Below are 14,868 nucleotides of genomic sequence, written 5' to 3' on the forward strand. Positions count from 1 at the left end.
ATAACAAATACCCAGAATCCCATGCATCCCTAACTATTTTGGGGGTCGAATATACACCCTCACTACCCCCCCCCCCCCCCCCCAACACCGCCCCCCCTCCCTCCGTGCGTCTGTTGAGGCGGGCGGGGTTTGGTGCTACCACCTTGCTAGCACCAAACCCCCGCCCACCTCAACCGAGTTAGGGATGCATGGGATTCCGGATATTTGTTATGTTGCATTTATAATGTGTTACAGTGCGGATGTTCTCGAAAAAATGTGTTTGGCATTCTTGTTTGGTGTGGATTCATAGTGTGCCGCATATTAGTAAGAGTGATAAAGTTGTTTATATCACAACCCTCAGTGTAACCTGTAAGTATGCCTTGCAGTCGCTTGTGTGTGTCTGCAGAAGCCTCATACAACATGCGAATGGTCTGGTAAGCTGTTTGTTACGGTTGTGTAGGGCGCTAAACGTATTGTCATCATAGCGCACCCTTATTATTGTTGTTTGGGTGAAAATCAGCAGACAGCCGAGAGAAAGGTTGCTCTGACACCCGGTAGTCTACCGGAAAAATTAAGATGGTTGGTAAATGTGATGTTGTCAAGCGGCGTTTATATAAAACTGGCACTAATATTAAATTTTCATATTAAGGTGCGGGCCGTGTGTCTGAGACCCCTGGTTAAATACATAACACAAAGCAAAACAAAAATTTGTACACTGTGTTATTTAATTTTTATTTTCAAAAGAGTCTTGTAGCTCCCAGTTTTCTTTATTTTGTGAAACGGGTCAAAATGGCTCTTTGAGTGGTAAAGGTTGGCGACCCCTGCTGTAGATGATGCTACATATGTACAAAATAAATCACATGATGTTAGTACATCAATCGAGGAAAATGATCAAACTACATACATGGCATACTGTAATTAGATTTAGATATTTTTTTTATCTTGATAGATTGAAAATGAACACCATTGAGTTGACTGATGAACATTATCACATCATTCATTCAGAAAATATAAATAACGACAAAGATAGAATACTATTAACAGCAACATGTAAGTGTAAAAAACAACAACATTATGATTTGTACATTTTCAGAATGTGCTTCTTCTATTTTTAAACACAGAAAACAATCTGAATGTGTCTTTATTTTTAAGTTATCGTGCAGGGATTTTACCAGTCCGGCCAACTTGGGAGTAGATTTTTCTCCATGTGGACCCAGTTCTAAAATGAGTTTGACACCCCTGACGTAGACCGTTTATGTCATGGGTGTCAAACTCTGGGCCGTCGTGTAATTTAATTTGGCCCTTGAGGCAAAATCAATTTAGCATTAGAGCTGGCCCGCAGGTGTTATACAGCGTCGGTGCCGCTGTAACACCGCATTCACCGCTAATACTCATACTTGCCAACCCTCCTAATTTTCCCGGTAGATTCCCGAAGTTCAGTGCCCCTCCCGAAAATCTCCCGGGGCAACCATTCACCAGGAGCTCTGTGCTCTTGTGTCATCCTTTTGTGTTTCCCTGTTGTTTTCATGTGCTATTATATTTTTTTGACTTTTGGTCCGGGACCCTTTGGGACTGTGTGACAAGGGGTGGCACTTTCGTGACCTCTGTGGTGCTTTTTTTGTGAACTTCTGGATCTGCCTCCCGGGAGCCTTTTGGCCATGGAGACCAGCTGCTGGGTGTCTGCTACACCGGAGTCGGTTTGGAGAGACTGGAGGAGATGCGGATGAGGGGACAGGGCTGCGGAGCTAGCACTGAGCGCTGGGACGGAGAGGCTTCGCGGTGTCTTGACTGGGTGAGCAGGTGTCGGACACCTCAGTCTCTTTGGACGTATCATCGCTCATTCATGCGGACTGGACACTGGGCGAGAGTGGAGTGGAGTCGGCTGTCTTGGTTGCTTTGTTGGGTCTGCTCCTGTCTCTGGCCATGCTCCCTCCACCCCAGCGGACGATGGCGTGGAACACCGCAGAGGCCACCACAGTGGATATGTTTCTTTTACTTTTTATTCATAGCTGTATGTAGAAGTGTCTGGTTGTATCTGCTGCTTTAATGTCTTTAATGTCCTCTGTGTTCTTTGATGTTTGATGTTTCCCTCTTACACACATGTAAGAGGGATGTGTACTATGGCTATGAGTTGTTGTTTTTTTCCCTTGGCCTCAGTCTGCACCCCCTCTCTAGGGCCCAAGCTAAGACCAATTTTTTTATTTTATTGTAATCTTCTACTTTAGCACTGTTAAAAATATGCGCCACACCGTGAACCCACACCAAACAAGAATGACAAACACATTTCGGGTGAACATCCGCACCGTAACACAACAGAACAAATACCCAGAACCCCTTGCAGCACTAAGTCTTCCGGGAAACTTCCAGCAAACTGACCAATAATTAACGTTTTATTCATGCATTTTCTCTTGCTACTTCAAGGCTTGAATGTTTGGTTCATTTATTATTGTTATTTTATTTTCAAATGTATTATTAGCCTGTGGAAAAAAAGTTATATTTACCTCAGAAGATTGCAAATAGAAAAAAAGGCATAACTTTTTTATTTAAATTTTATTTGATATGCCATTGATATTTTTTTATTATTATTATTATTATTATTTGAAACTGGATTTTGCATGTCACTAAAGTTATATAAGCCTTGCTTGTTCAATATTCAATGCAAAACTTGTTTGGGTCCCTATTAAAAGGTTAATTTGTTCAACCTTGGTCTGTGGCTTTGTTCTGTTTAAAATTTTGGCCCACTCTGTATTTGAGTTTGACACCCTTGGTTTATGTTCACCGCATTGATTTTTCGGTTCGAGGCTTTTTTAATTTGCCAAAGACTAAAGGTCTAGGTCGAAGGTCAAAGCCACAAATAAGTGAAACCGTCAAGAACACACATTTTTGACAAGTTCGTCTGTAGGAATTAGCAACATATTATATCAAATCATGCCTCATATTAATGGTAGTGACAGTGGCCTAGTGGTTAGAGTGTCCGCCCTGAGATCGATAGGTTGTGAGTTCAAACCCCGGCCGAGTCATACCAAAGACTTTAAAAATGGGACCCATTACCTCCCTGCTTGGCACTCAGCATCAAGGGTTGGAATTGGGGGTTAAATAACCAAAAATGATTCCAGGGCGCGGCACCGCTGCTGCCCACTGATCCCCTCACCTTCCAGGGGGTGAACAAGTGAATGGGTCAAATGCAGAGGACAAATTTCACCACACCTAGTGTTTGTGTGTGACAATCATTGGTACTTTAACTTAACTTAAATTATTTCCAGATATGTAATTATTGAGTCAATAGGACCTTGTGTGATGATGCAAGGGCCATAAATGTATTTTGCCTGAAAAGCTATATACTGCATGTATATATGTAATAATGCCATTGTACTCTCAAATCAACACAAACACTATTTTTTTATATTTGTTCCTTGACATTGTGACTTTGTACAAGTAAAAACTTCAAGTTACTACCGTCCAGTTGCACTTACACCTATAGCCATGAAGAGCTTTGAGAGGCTGGTACAGACCCAAATCGCCTCAGTCCTCCCTCCCGAGCTTGACCCACAGCAGTTTGCCTACAGAGCCAACAGGTCCACAGAGGACGCCATCGCCACAGCCCTACACTCCTCTCTGGGTCACCTGGAGACGTACTGCTGCTTTTTTTGGATTATAGTTTGGCATTTAACACCATAATACCTGACAGACTGGTGTCCAAACTGTCAGACCTGGGTCTATCGAACTCCACCTGCATGTGGATTAAAGGCCTACTGAAACCCACTACTACCGACCAGGCAGTCCACGGAGTTTCTTGTTGAAAATGTTGCGGAATGATGACGCGTGCGCGTGACGACATGGACTGTAGAGGATATAATAGCGGATTGGCGGAGGATAAGGAAGTGTTGTCGTCTGTCCGGGGAAGAACGGAGTGTTTGCACGGGAGGTGAAACTTATCGGAATTATGCCGTTTATTGTTTGGCAATAAAAGTTAAAAATAGCATCGGATTTTGTGATTCTCTTTCTGGGGGCTACAATAAATGATATTACTTCCATTTGTTTTCATGTATAAAAAAAAAAACAACAACTCTTTTTCAAGATGTGGCGGTAATAAAAATGAGGTGACCGTGCGCCACATACAATTACATTAAAGGCCTACTGAAACCCACTACTACCGACCACGCAGTCTGATAGTTTATATATCATTGATGAAATATTAATATTGCAACACATGCCAATACGGCCTTTTTAGTTTACTAAATTACAATTTTAAATTTCCCGCAGAGTTTCTTGTTGAAAACGTCGCGGAATGATGACGCGTGCTCGAGACATCTCGGGTTGGAGGGGACTTATTAGCCCAGCACCACTTGCGGCTAAAAGTCGTCTCTTGTCATCGCGCAATTAAACAGTATTCTGGACATCTGTGTTGCTGAATCTTTTGCAATTTGTTCAATTAATAATGGAGAAGTCAAAGTAGAAAGATAGAGTTTGGAAGCTTTAGCCTTTAGCCACACAAACACATGGTGATTCCTTGTTTAAAATTCCCGGAGGTGAAGCTTTACTATGGTCAAAGCGGTCAAGCGAACATGGATCCCGACCACTTGTCAACCCGCAGGTTTCGATGAAAAAATTGTGGTAAAAAGTCGCCTCTTATCGGAGATCAGCTGAGCTTGCGCCGTCCATGCAGCTACCGTCGACTTCCCTCAGAGACTGGCCTCAACACACCCGTGGACACACCCCCTCCGACTATCAGGTTCTATTTAATCTCACTAAAACACTAGCAACACAATAGAAAGATAAGGGATTTCCCAGAATTATAAATAATAAATAAATAAATAGGTTGTACTTGTATAGCGCTTTTCTACCTTCAAGGTACTCAAAGCGCTTTGACACTACTTCCACATTTACCCAGTCACACACACATTCACACACTGATGGAGGGAGCTGCCATGCAAGGCGCCAACCAGCAACCATCAGGAGCAAGGGTGAAGTGTCTTGCTCAGGACACAACGGACGTGACGACGTTGGTACTAAGTGGGATTTGAACCAGGGAACCTCGGGTTGCGCACGGCCACTCTTCCACTGCGCCACGCCGTCCCAATTATAGCCCTCAAAGATCAATAATGCAGGACACCATTGATTTTAATTATTTAATATTTTTGAGTAATCACAGTGAAAAATTAAATAAAATCCTACTAAATCTATTTGGGATCCGAAAGGTTCCCCACACATGAAGTGATGCATTTTTTTCAGTTTTTTTTTTACTTTTAACACTTAAATTTCAAGATCAACTTCCGATATATCTGTCGAATGTAAGTTTGAACTATTATTTTGTTTGTTTTCGGCTCTTTTGTCAAAACTTTGATGTTTTTATATGGCAACCACACAACATATGCAATATTTTTTCCACATAAAACATTTTAAAGTGATAATTTTTAAGTAATATTTCATCATAACAGATTTTTTTTTGTCATTTAATTTTTTTGAGCAATGGAAAAAAGAAAATAAAGACAAAAGGAACAAAAAAAATTGTCTGTGTGGTAGCTGTGTCAACATTGCCATTTTTTCTCATTAGATTTCACCTCATTCCACTTTTTTTTTATGTTTTATTTTATTTTTTGCAATACTATCAATTTTGCAGAATGTGCCCTACACTAAAATACTGCTTTGAACAACTGACAACAACTGAGGTTTAAAATCTCAAGCACGATGAACTAAAAAGCTGATACAACATCCTTATCAACTTAATAAATGTTTGAGTGAGACATAAGTGACACACATACGAACTTTTACCTTGACAAATATGTAAATAGTTATCTACTAACTCAAAGTGAGATCACATGAGCGACATAATAAAGGTTGGGCACGTCGCCTACTCAGGGAAACTTTTAAACACTAAACGTTAACAACCTCAAAAAAATTAAACACAAATACACGAACATTAATGGATACAATTACGTTGAAAGTGTCCAAAAACTAATATATTGACAAAAACGTGTAAATATAAAATGAGTTACATGGTGTCGGAGCCTATATAAACTACCTGGAGAGCCAATTTGACACAGAACCAAATGAAACGTAACACATAAACAATAAATGGAAAATATTATTCTGATTATTCTTATTTGAATGTGACGTTACCTGTGTTTGTTCACCCACAACCACTTCAATGAGCATGGACATAATTATATTAATTATCCTAGTAAATGTGTCTAAAAACATCTGAATCCGTCTCAATGCAATTGCGTTTTTTTTTTTTTAACTTTATTTTATTGTTATTTATTTTTTTCTAGTCCTTCGCTATCAATATCATCCTCCAAGAATCTTTCATCCTCGCTCAAATCAATGGGGGAATTGTTGTTTTCTCGGTCCTTTTTTTTTTTTTTCTTTCTCATGAAAAAGGGACGTTTTTGTCATGAAAAAGGGACGTTTTTGTGGTTGGTGCACTAATTGTAAGTGTAATTGTGTTTTTTTATGTTGATTTAATAAAAGATAAAAATGAATACATATAATATATCCATCCATCCATTTTCTACCGCTTATTCCCTTTCGGGGTCGCGGGGGGCGCTGGCGCCTAACTCAGCTACAATCGGGCGGAAGGCGGGGTACACCCTGGACAAGTCGCCACCTCATCGCAGGGCCAACACAGATAGACAGACAACATTCACACTCACATTCACACACTAGGGCCAATTTTTAGTGTTGCCAATCAACCTATATATATATATATATATATATATATATATATATATATATATACATATATATATATATATATATATATATATATATATATATATATATATATATATATATATATATATAATTTTTTAATAAAAATGAATACAAAATTCTTCTGCGGCCCGGTACCAATCGGGCCACGGCCCGGTATTCTAAAAATATCAAAAATTCAAAAATCCTTTATAAATATATTTTTTGAATAATACTTTAACAAAATATGAATGTAAGTTCATAAACTGTGAAAAGAAATGCAACAATGCAATATTCAGTGTTGACAGCTAGATTTTTTTGGGACATGTTCCATAATTTTTTTTTTTTTTGTGAAGAAATGTTTAGAATTAAGTTCATGAATCCAGATGGATCTCTATTACAATCCCCAAAGAGGGCACTTTAAGTTGATGATTACTTCTATGTGTAGAAATCTTTAATTATAATTAAATCACTAGTTATTTTTATATCTTTTTTTCCAAATAGTTCAAGAAAGACCACTACAAATGAGCAATATTTTGCACTGTTATACAATTTAATGAATCAGAAACTGATGACATAGTGCTGTATTTTACTTCTTTATCTCTTTTTTTTAACCAAAAATGTTTTGCTCTGATTAGGGGGTACTTGAATTAAAAAAATGTTCAAAGGGGGTACATCACTGAAAAAAGGTTGAGAACCTCTGCTTTAGAAATTGACCTAGTTATGACAGCCAATCACAGGCAGACTTCCTCTCTGACGAACAGGAAGTTTTATATCCTGCCTTCACAACAAGAGAAGATACTTTCCGGATCTTGATCAAGTATGAAATAAAACCAATCAAACATAACAAATGTTAGTTAATAAGTAAGTTATGTTTATTTTAATACTTAAAAGAGCGTTGGTTGATTAAAAAACAAATCAAACATACGTAGATATAGGTTTTATTTTGACAATCTGGAATGTAAACTTGACCCCCGGTTGCCGGGTCAAACCGTCTGTTTGTCTCAAATCTTACGCGCTGGATGACGCACAAATGGCGGACTTAAAGTGAACATTATGGTCATTCGTTGGCTACAAACAAGCTTTGAGGCGCTCACACATCCGCCGATAGATAGCAGGTGACTTGTAATGTAGCGGAGCGGATGTGTCCTTGTTGGCTAGCCGAGGAGGTGGAGCGTCAGGCGGCTTCTTATCTGAAACCTTCCGCGACGTGAGATAGCTAAATAGAGCCCGAACATGGCTTCCTCTTTGGGTTGCTTCAATGGCCCCGAAGTGTTGGAGGACGTCGGCCACGCCGGGAGTTTGATGAAGGGGTTGAAGGCGTTGTATGATAGTCGTCTTCTCTCGGACGTCGCCATCGAGGTTGACCTGGACGGAGAGCCCCTGCATCCCCGTGGTGGTTACGGCGATGGGGCCATGAGTGACAGCCCCGTCCAGCTCTTCCTGTGCAGCCGCAACGTCCTCGCCGCTGCGAGCCCATACTTCAAGAGCATGTTCACCGGCGGCCTGAACGAAAGTGTCCAGGAGAAGGTGGTCATCCACGGGGTGGACGCCGAGTCCATGTCGGTCATCGTGAATTACTGCTACACGGGCACGGTGACCATCACGGAGGGCAACGTGCAGAGGCTGTACGCCGCCGCCAACATGCTGCAGCTGGAGTACATCAGGACCGCCTGCTCCAGCTTCATGATCCGCCGGCTGGACCTTTCCAACTGCGTGGGCGTCCTAAAGTTCGCCGACACCTACGACAACCCTGAGCTGAAAGCCAGCGCGCAGGCCTTCATCGCCAGGAACTTCGGCCATCTGTGCGGCGGCGGGGAGCTGTGCGAGCTGGATCTTGTCCAGCTGAAGGAGCTGCTCTCCTTGGACACGTTGGACGTGGACTGCGAGGGGAAGGTGTGCTCGGCCGCCCTCCGGTGGATCGAGGTCAACGCTCCCCAGAAAAAGGAGGACGCGCTGCAGGCGCTGAGGTGCGTACGCTGGAACCTGTTCACCGAGAAGGACAAGCGCTACCTGGAGGGGCCGGTGGCGAGGCCGCTCATCGAGAAGCACCTGGAGTCCTTCTTCAACGGACCCGCCGGGGCCGGCTGCTGCACCTTGTCCACGTTCCTGGACGTCCCCAAGCACAGGATAGGCGTCAGCGCCAAGGAGATGATCCTCTTCTTCGGTCTACCCAACGACAACATCATGTGCTGCGACCCGTATTCTGAGGAGCTCTACTTCATGTCCGCTCCTCTTGTGGACCTCAGCAACCAGGACTACAAACGCTCCACCATGGAGTCCCTCATCGCGTGCTCCACCCCGGAAAACAACCTCTACTTGGCGTCCCACCTGTCCAAACACTTCTGGCAGTACAACCCGGTGCTCAACAGCTGGAAGGAGCTGGCAGAGAGGCCCCTGGGGAGGATCCACTCGGGGATGGGGTACCTCAACGGTCACGTGTACCTCCTCGGGGGCAGGAACCCTGTGACGGACGCGCGGCTGAAGGAGGTGGAGTGTTACAGCGTGCAGAGGAACCAGTGGACCTTTGTGGCGCCTCTGCCTCACTCCTTAGGAAAAATGCAGGTGGTGGCGCTGAACGACCAACTGTACGTGGTCAACAAGAGGCGCATGCTGTGCTACGACCCACGCTGCAACCGCTGGCGCCTGTGCGGCTCACTGCGGCGGGAGAAGCTGCACAAGGCGTGCGTGTACCAGGACCAGATCATCTGCGTGTGCGACATCCCCGTGGTCAAGGCCTACAACCCGGCTAGGGGGGAGTGGCGGCGGCTGGGAGACATCCCCATCGACAGCCACGCCCTCAACTACCAGGTGATCCAGCACGGCGGCAAGCTCCTCCTCCTCACGCAGACGCTGCTGCAGCACAACAAGAACCGCGTCCTCATGCACGAGTACGACCTGGCGCGGGAGAGCTGGAAGACCGTCATGGCCGTCTACGTGGCCACGCTGGGGCCCGTGTGCGTGTCCACGCGCGTCTACCCGGCCTGTCTCGGCTCGGCGCGCAGTTTCCCCACGGAGGAGGACGACGACAGCGGCTCCAGCGCCGACTGGGACCTGGACGGCTTGACGGACGCGGACTCCGACACAGGCAGCTCTAGCTCGTTCTCGGACGAGAATTGGTAGACAAGACGTGTTTTTCCGAACACGGCGAGGATGCTCTCATCCCGTTCATGGTGAACTGGAGCCTACCCCAGCTGACTTTGGAGCCGTGGACTGGCTGGACTAAATGTCCCGGGAGCTTTTTATATCCCAGTTCCTCCTGAGATTCGTTTGTTCTTTCAAAATCAACTTGGCAGGCAGCTTACAATGTTTTCCACCCTTCCCACTCACATTCTTCGTTTGCAGACGTGTCGTGAAGCTTTGCTAGTAAAATATTCCAAACGTCAACTTTCGGTGTCGTAGTGTTGATTTGCTGCTATGTTTTGTCAACGTACACAGAAGATGGTTTGATTGCCAGAAGTGCAACAATTTACATCAATGTCATACTTCATCAGATACCTACAGCGAAACCTCTTCAGGTCCAACACAATCTGTGGAAAAATCTGTTACACTGTCCACCTTGTGAAACAATTATTAGCTGTACAGGCAGCTAAAACAAATGTTAGTGTAAAAATTGTTATTTAATAAAGAAAATAGTGCTGTCAAACTACTTTTTTCAAAACCAGATTAATCATGATTAAAGGCCTACTGAAATGAGATTTTCTCGTTTAAACGGGGATAGCAGATCCATTCTATGTCATACTTGATCATTTCGCGATATTGCCATATTTTTGCTGAAATGATTTAGTAGAGAACATCGAGGATAAAGTTCGCAACTTTCGGTGCTAAGAGAAAAGCCCTGCCTCTACCGGATGTCGCAGACGATAATGTCACATGTTTGATGGCTCCTCACATATTGACATTGTTTTTATAGGGAGCCTCCAACAAAAAAAGCTATTCGGACTGAGAAAACGACAATTTCCCCATTAATTTGAGCGAGGATGAAAGATTCGTGTTTGAGGATATTGATAGCGACGGACTAGAAAATAAATAAAAATAAAAAAAAGTTTAAAAAAAAAACGCGATTGCATTATCACATATACCAAAACCTTGTGTTGTAAAAAAAAAACTAAACAAAAATGACAATAAGCTGTTTTATTCAACATTTATTTATGCTTCTTGCAGATACTTTCTATGCATTTATTTGAATTTCTTTTTGGGCCAATGGAATATTTCTTGTAAAATTGTGTAAACTCCAAATAATATGTGAGTCTCATATCATCTGTGACTGATATACTTTCATGCATTTATTTAACAGTGGATATTCCTACATTTTTTTTACATAGTGATGGTTTGTCATAACCGTGAATGATAAAATAATTTTTTATGAAATCTGGCATAGACTGGAGGTGGCGGTTTTCAAAGAGTTTACTATAATTTAACTTGAAAATGATCATCTAGTTTTGTTTATTTTACTTGCACTATGAAAGAAGGATTGTATTATCTGAAAATCCCTTATCTTTCTATTGTGTTGCTAGTGTTTTAGTGAGTTAAATATTACCTAATAGTCGGAAGGGTGTCTCCACGGGTGTCTTGACGCGCAGTGTCTCAGGGGAGTCGACGGCAGCTGTATGGGCGGCACAAGCTCAGCTTTTCTCTGGTAAGAACTGACTTTTTAACCACAATTTTCTCACCGAAACCTGCTGGTTGACATGTTCTCTGATCCATAGGACAGTTTCACCTCCAGGAATTTTAAACAAGAAATCACCGTGTGTTTGTGTGGCTAAAGGCTAAAGCTTCCCAACTCCATCTTTCTACTGTGACTTCTATGATATTAATCGAACAAATAGCAAAATATTCAGCAACACAGATGTCCCAAAAACTGTATAATTATGCCGTTTAAGCAGACGACTTTTAGCTGTGTGTGTGCACAGCGCTTTTACTTCCTAAAAACCCGTGACGTCTTGCGTACACGTCATAATTACACAACGTTTCGAAGACGAAACTCCTGGGAAATTTAAAATTGCAATTTAGTAAACTAAAAAGTTCTTATTGGCATGTGTTGCAATGTTAATATTTCATCATTGATGTATAAAATATCAGGCTGCGTGGTGGATTTCAGTAAGCCTTTAATCCCAGTAAATTACCTGTGTCTATAATGAAAAAAACATTTTGACACAGATGTAATTTTATTATTGGAATATCATACACATAACTTAAAAAAAAAAAAAAAAGTTTTTTTCAATAATACACATCTTTTAAAAAAAACTAAACTTGGAAAAATTTGATCTACACTTAAAATGCAATAGATTAAATACATAGCATAATTAATTTGGGTCTAATCAATAAAGAAATAATTTTGAAAACACGACAGTTGCAGTTCATGAGGTGAATTTGACAGCCCTAATTGAAACATAAAACTTCACTTCGATAACAGAATATACATTTCATAATACTGCGATAAGGTGGCGACTTGTCCAGGGTTTACCCTGGCTACCACCCGAATGCAGCTGAGATAGGCTCCAGCGACCCCAAAAGGGACAAGCAGTAGGAAATGGATGGATGGATGGCATTTCATAATATTATAATAATAATAAATTAATTCTGTTGTTTTCAAAGTGTTAGTAATGAAATTTAATTGACCAGAATAAAGGCCCTCGTACTAAAAGTCAAAACATGTCGGGGCCATTTTGATATTTTTTTGTATCCAAAAAAAAATCTAAAACTCGTCTCATTAGTAGGTGACATAAGGCAGGGGTTCTTCACCCTTTTAGCCTTGGGGCCCAACTTTTCCACTACATCGGGGCCCAGGGCCCATTCAAATATTAACATTGAATGAGTAATCTTGCTCCTGATTTTAATCCTATTCAGTAGTTATATCTAACTTACTTACAGTTGAACAGGATAAACCTTTTCAAATGCTATGGAACCATATGTTTATCACAATTATTAATATCAAGGCTTAGGTCAGGCTGATTACAAAAATAAAAACTGATCAAATATTCTGCAAAAGAAGGGACTCAAAAACTGCTGAAAAATAAATGTAATTACAATTACGTAGTGCTAAAATAAGTACATTTTAACTAAATAATAATAGTAAATAAATGTTTCTTAAATGAACTATCAAAATTCAAAAACGAATGAAAATACAGCTTCACCACTTTAGTCATAAATTTTGCGCTTTAGGAACTTTTCAATGACTTCAGCTACAGACTTCTTCTGATTGTTTGATATTATCATTACTTTTTGGCGGGCCCTGTAGATGGGCCCTGGCCCTACAGTTAAAAAACACTGACATAGGTATTATGATTAGTATCAACATTTCAGGTTTATCTTTTTGCTCTTTTTTTCTTACATTTTTACTGTTTATTTCAACAGTATGCAGGGCCGCCCCTCCGATTTGCATAGGGCCCCGCTTCGTGTGAGGAAGCGCATGTAAAATATCAATGACGCATTCCTAGCTGCTTCCTGCTCTGTCACTGATGGGAACTTCATGGCAAATTTCCTCACATAGCTCCACTGGCTCACGTAGCGCAGAGCGTTAGACCTTGTCTGGTGGCCCTGGGCAGGCCCTGACCATATGCTGCGGGCCACAAATGGGTCCTGAGTCACACTTTGGACATCCTTGGTGTATCGTCTCGTTTTCTTAGACGTGTCGCCTTAGAAAAAAGCCAAAGATAAAGCAGAACGCACAGTTAATCAAAATAATGCTCACTGGACTGAGGCCTCACATGACATGTGACATCATAAATGTGCGATTTTAGAGGCAGTGATATATAAAGGTTCCACTATATCAGTGGTCGGGAACCTTTTTGGCTGAGAGAGCCAAGAAGCCAAATATTTCAAAATGTATTTCCGTAAGAGCCATATAATATTTTATTTAACACTGAACACAACTAAACGCGTGCATTTTTAAGTAAGACCAACATTTCTAGAGTATATTAGGTCTCTTGTTCTTTGTAATAACAGTGTTATTCGGAAGCTAATTGTGGAGGGGGCGTGGCCTACGGGCCTGCAGCGAAGCTGGGTGCTGCCCCAATCAGCCTCGAAATCAGTGATAGGTGTGTAGATGGCCCACCTGGGCCTTGTTATCTAATCACCTGTCGCCCTGTTATAAGCAGCAGCCAGGAGGAGAGATGGGGCCAAAGCACGAGCAAGGACAACAGAGAAAAAGACAATTGCTGGAAAGCAACTGAGAGACTAATTGAAAAATGAAACAATATTGTAACCCTGAAACAGGCTCTCAGGTCGGTGCTTGGTGGTCTGAAGAACCCCCAGGAGGGCAAGCCCCACACTAACCAATATAAAATAAATAACTTCTTACCATTAACGCAACTTCTTGAACAGGTGCAGTAGAAAACGGATGGATGAATTAAAAATGCATGAGAATGTTTTATATTTTGAATATTATTTTCAACACTGTGATTACAAGTGGAATTATTCATTACTTATCGTGTTAAGCAAAGTCAGCTCAGATTTATCCGAGAACCAGATGCAGTCATCAAAAGAGCCACATCTGGTTCTAGAGCCATAGGTTCCCTACCCCTGCACTATATTAACTTTTTTGTACAAGTGCAACCTAAAAACGTTTTTTTCCCTTTAAAACTCAAAACTTTGGGGATGCAGTGACTGCAATGTCAAAAGTGTAGCCTGCCCATGCTGCCGAGTTGCATTTTCACCAGGCTTTTTAAGGCAGAATTTTTTTTGCACTTTTCCGAGAGGGCCAATTTCTTAGAAGTATGCAATAGTTTATGTTGGATCTAACACATAAGATTGCACAGCTGTTTGAATCGCAGCCACCGTGGGCTGTGCTCACAATATTAGGTACGCAAAACATGTGTGTGTTGTGTTTCAACCTGACATGATGACCAGTGAGTGCTTTATGCTGACTCAGGGCATCTTCACCTTGAAATAAGTTGTGTGTGTGGGTGTATATCAGTATTTTTATTATTATTTGATGTTTAGGAGTTTTTAGCTGATTATTGATCCTGTCTGGCCAAAAACTACTACCCAGATTCCATGTATTCACTTTCCCAGTATTACTAAACCCATGACCAAGTGTGCTGTCACATTAGTGTGTAATTGTAATATTTGGGATTTTTGTATGGTGTCTAGATGCAATTTTAATGGATATTTTTGTGTGTCAAACACAACTATTTTTTATCGCACCTGTCAAATAAATCATGCAAATAAAACAGTGGACTGCTTCAAAAGAAATGT

General features: G+C 41.6%; 1 protein-coding gene across 1 annotated transcript; it reads left to right on the forward strand.

The window, feature by feature from the left end:
• The first annotated feature begins 7,627 nt into the window (after positions 1-7,627).
• kbtbd7 (kelch repeat and BTB (POZ) domain containing 7) lies at positions 7,628-10,056 on the forward strand. Its single transcript, XM_061879811.1, has one exon. The coding sequence runs from the start codon at positions 7,906-7,908 to the stop codon at positions 9,790-9,792; it is 1,887 nt and encodes a 628-aa protein (XP_061735795.1). The 5' UTR covers positions 7,628-7,905; the 3' UTR covers positions 9,793-10,056.
• Positions 10,057-14,868: the final 4,812 nt, after the last annotated feature.

The sequence above is a fragment of the Nerophis ophidion genome, linkage group LG19 (assembly GCF_033978795.1).
Source record: "Nerophis ophidion isolate RoL-2023_Sa linkage group LG19, RoL_Noph_v1.0, whole genome shotgun sequence".
NCBI classification, from domain to species: domain Eukaryota; kingdom Metazoa; phylum Chordata; class Actinopteri; order Syngnathiformes; family Syngnathidae; genus Nerophis; species Nerophis ophidion.

Coding starts and splice junctions, on each gene's coding strand:
- kbtbd7 (XM_061879811.1), top strand. CDS start 7,906: ATGGCTTCCTCTTTGGGTTGCTTCAATGGCCCCGAAGTGTTGGAGGAC.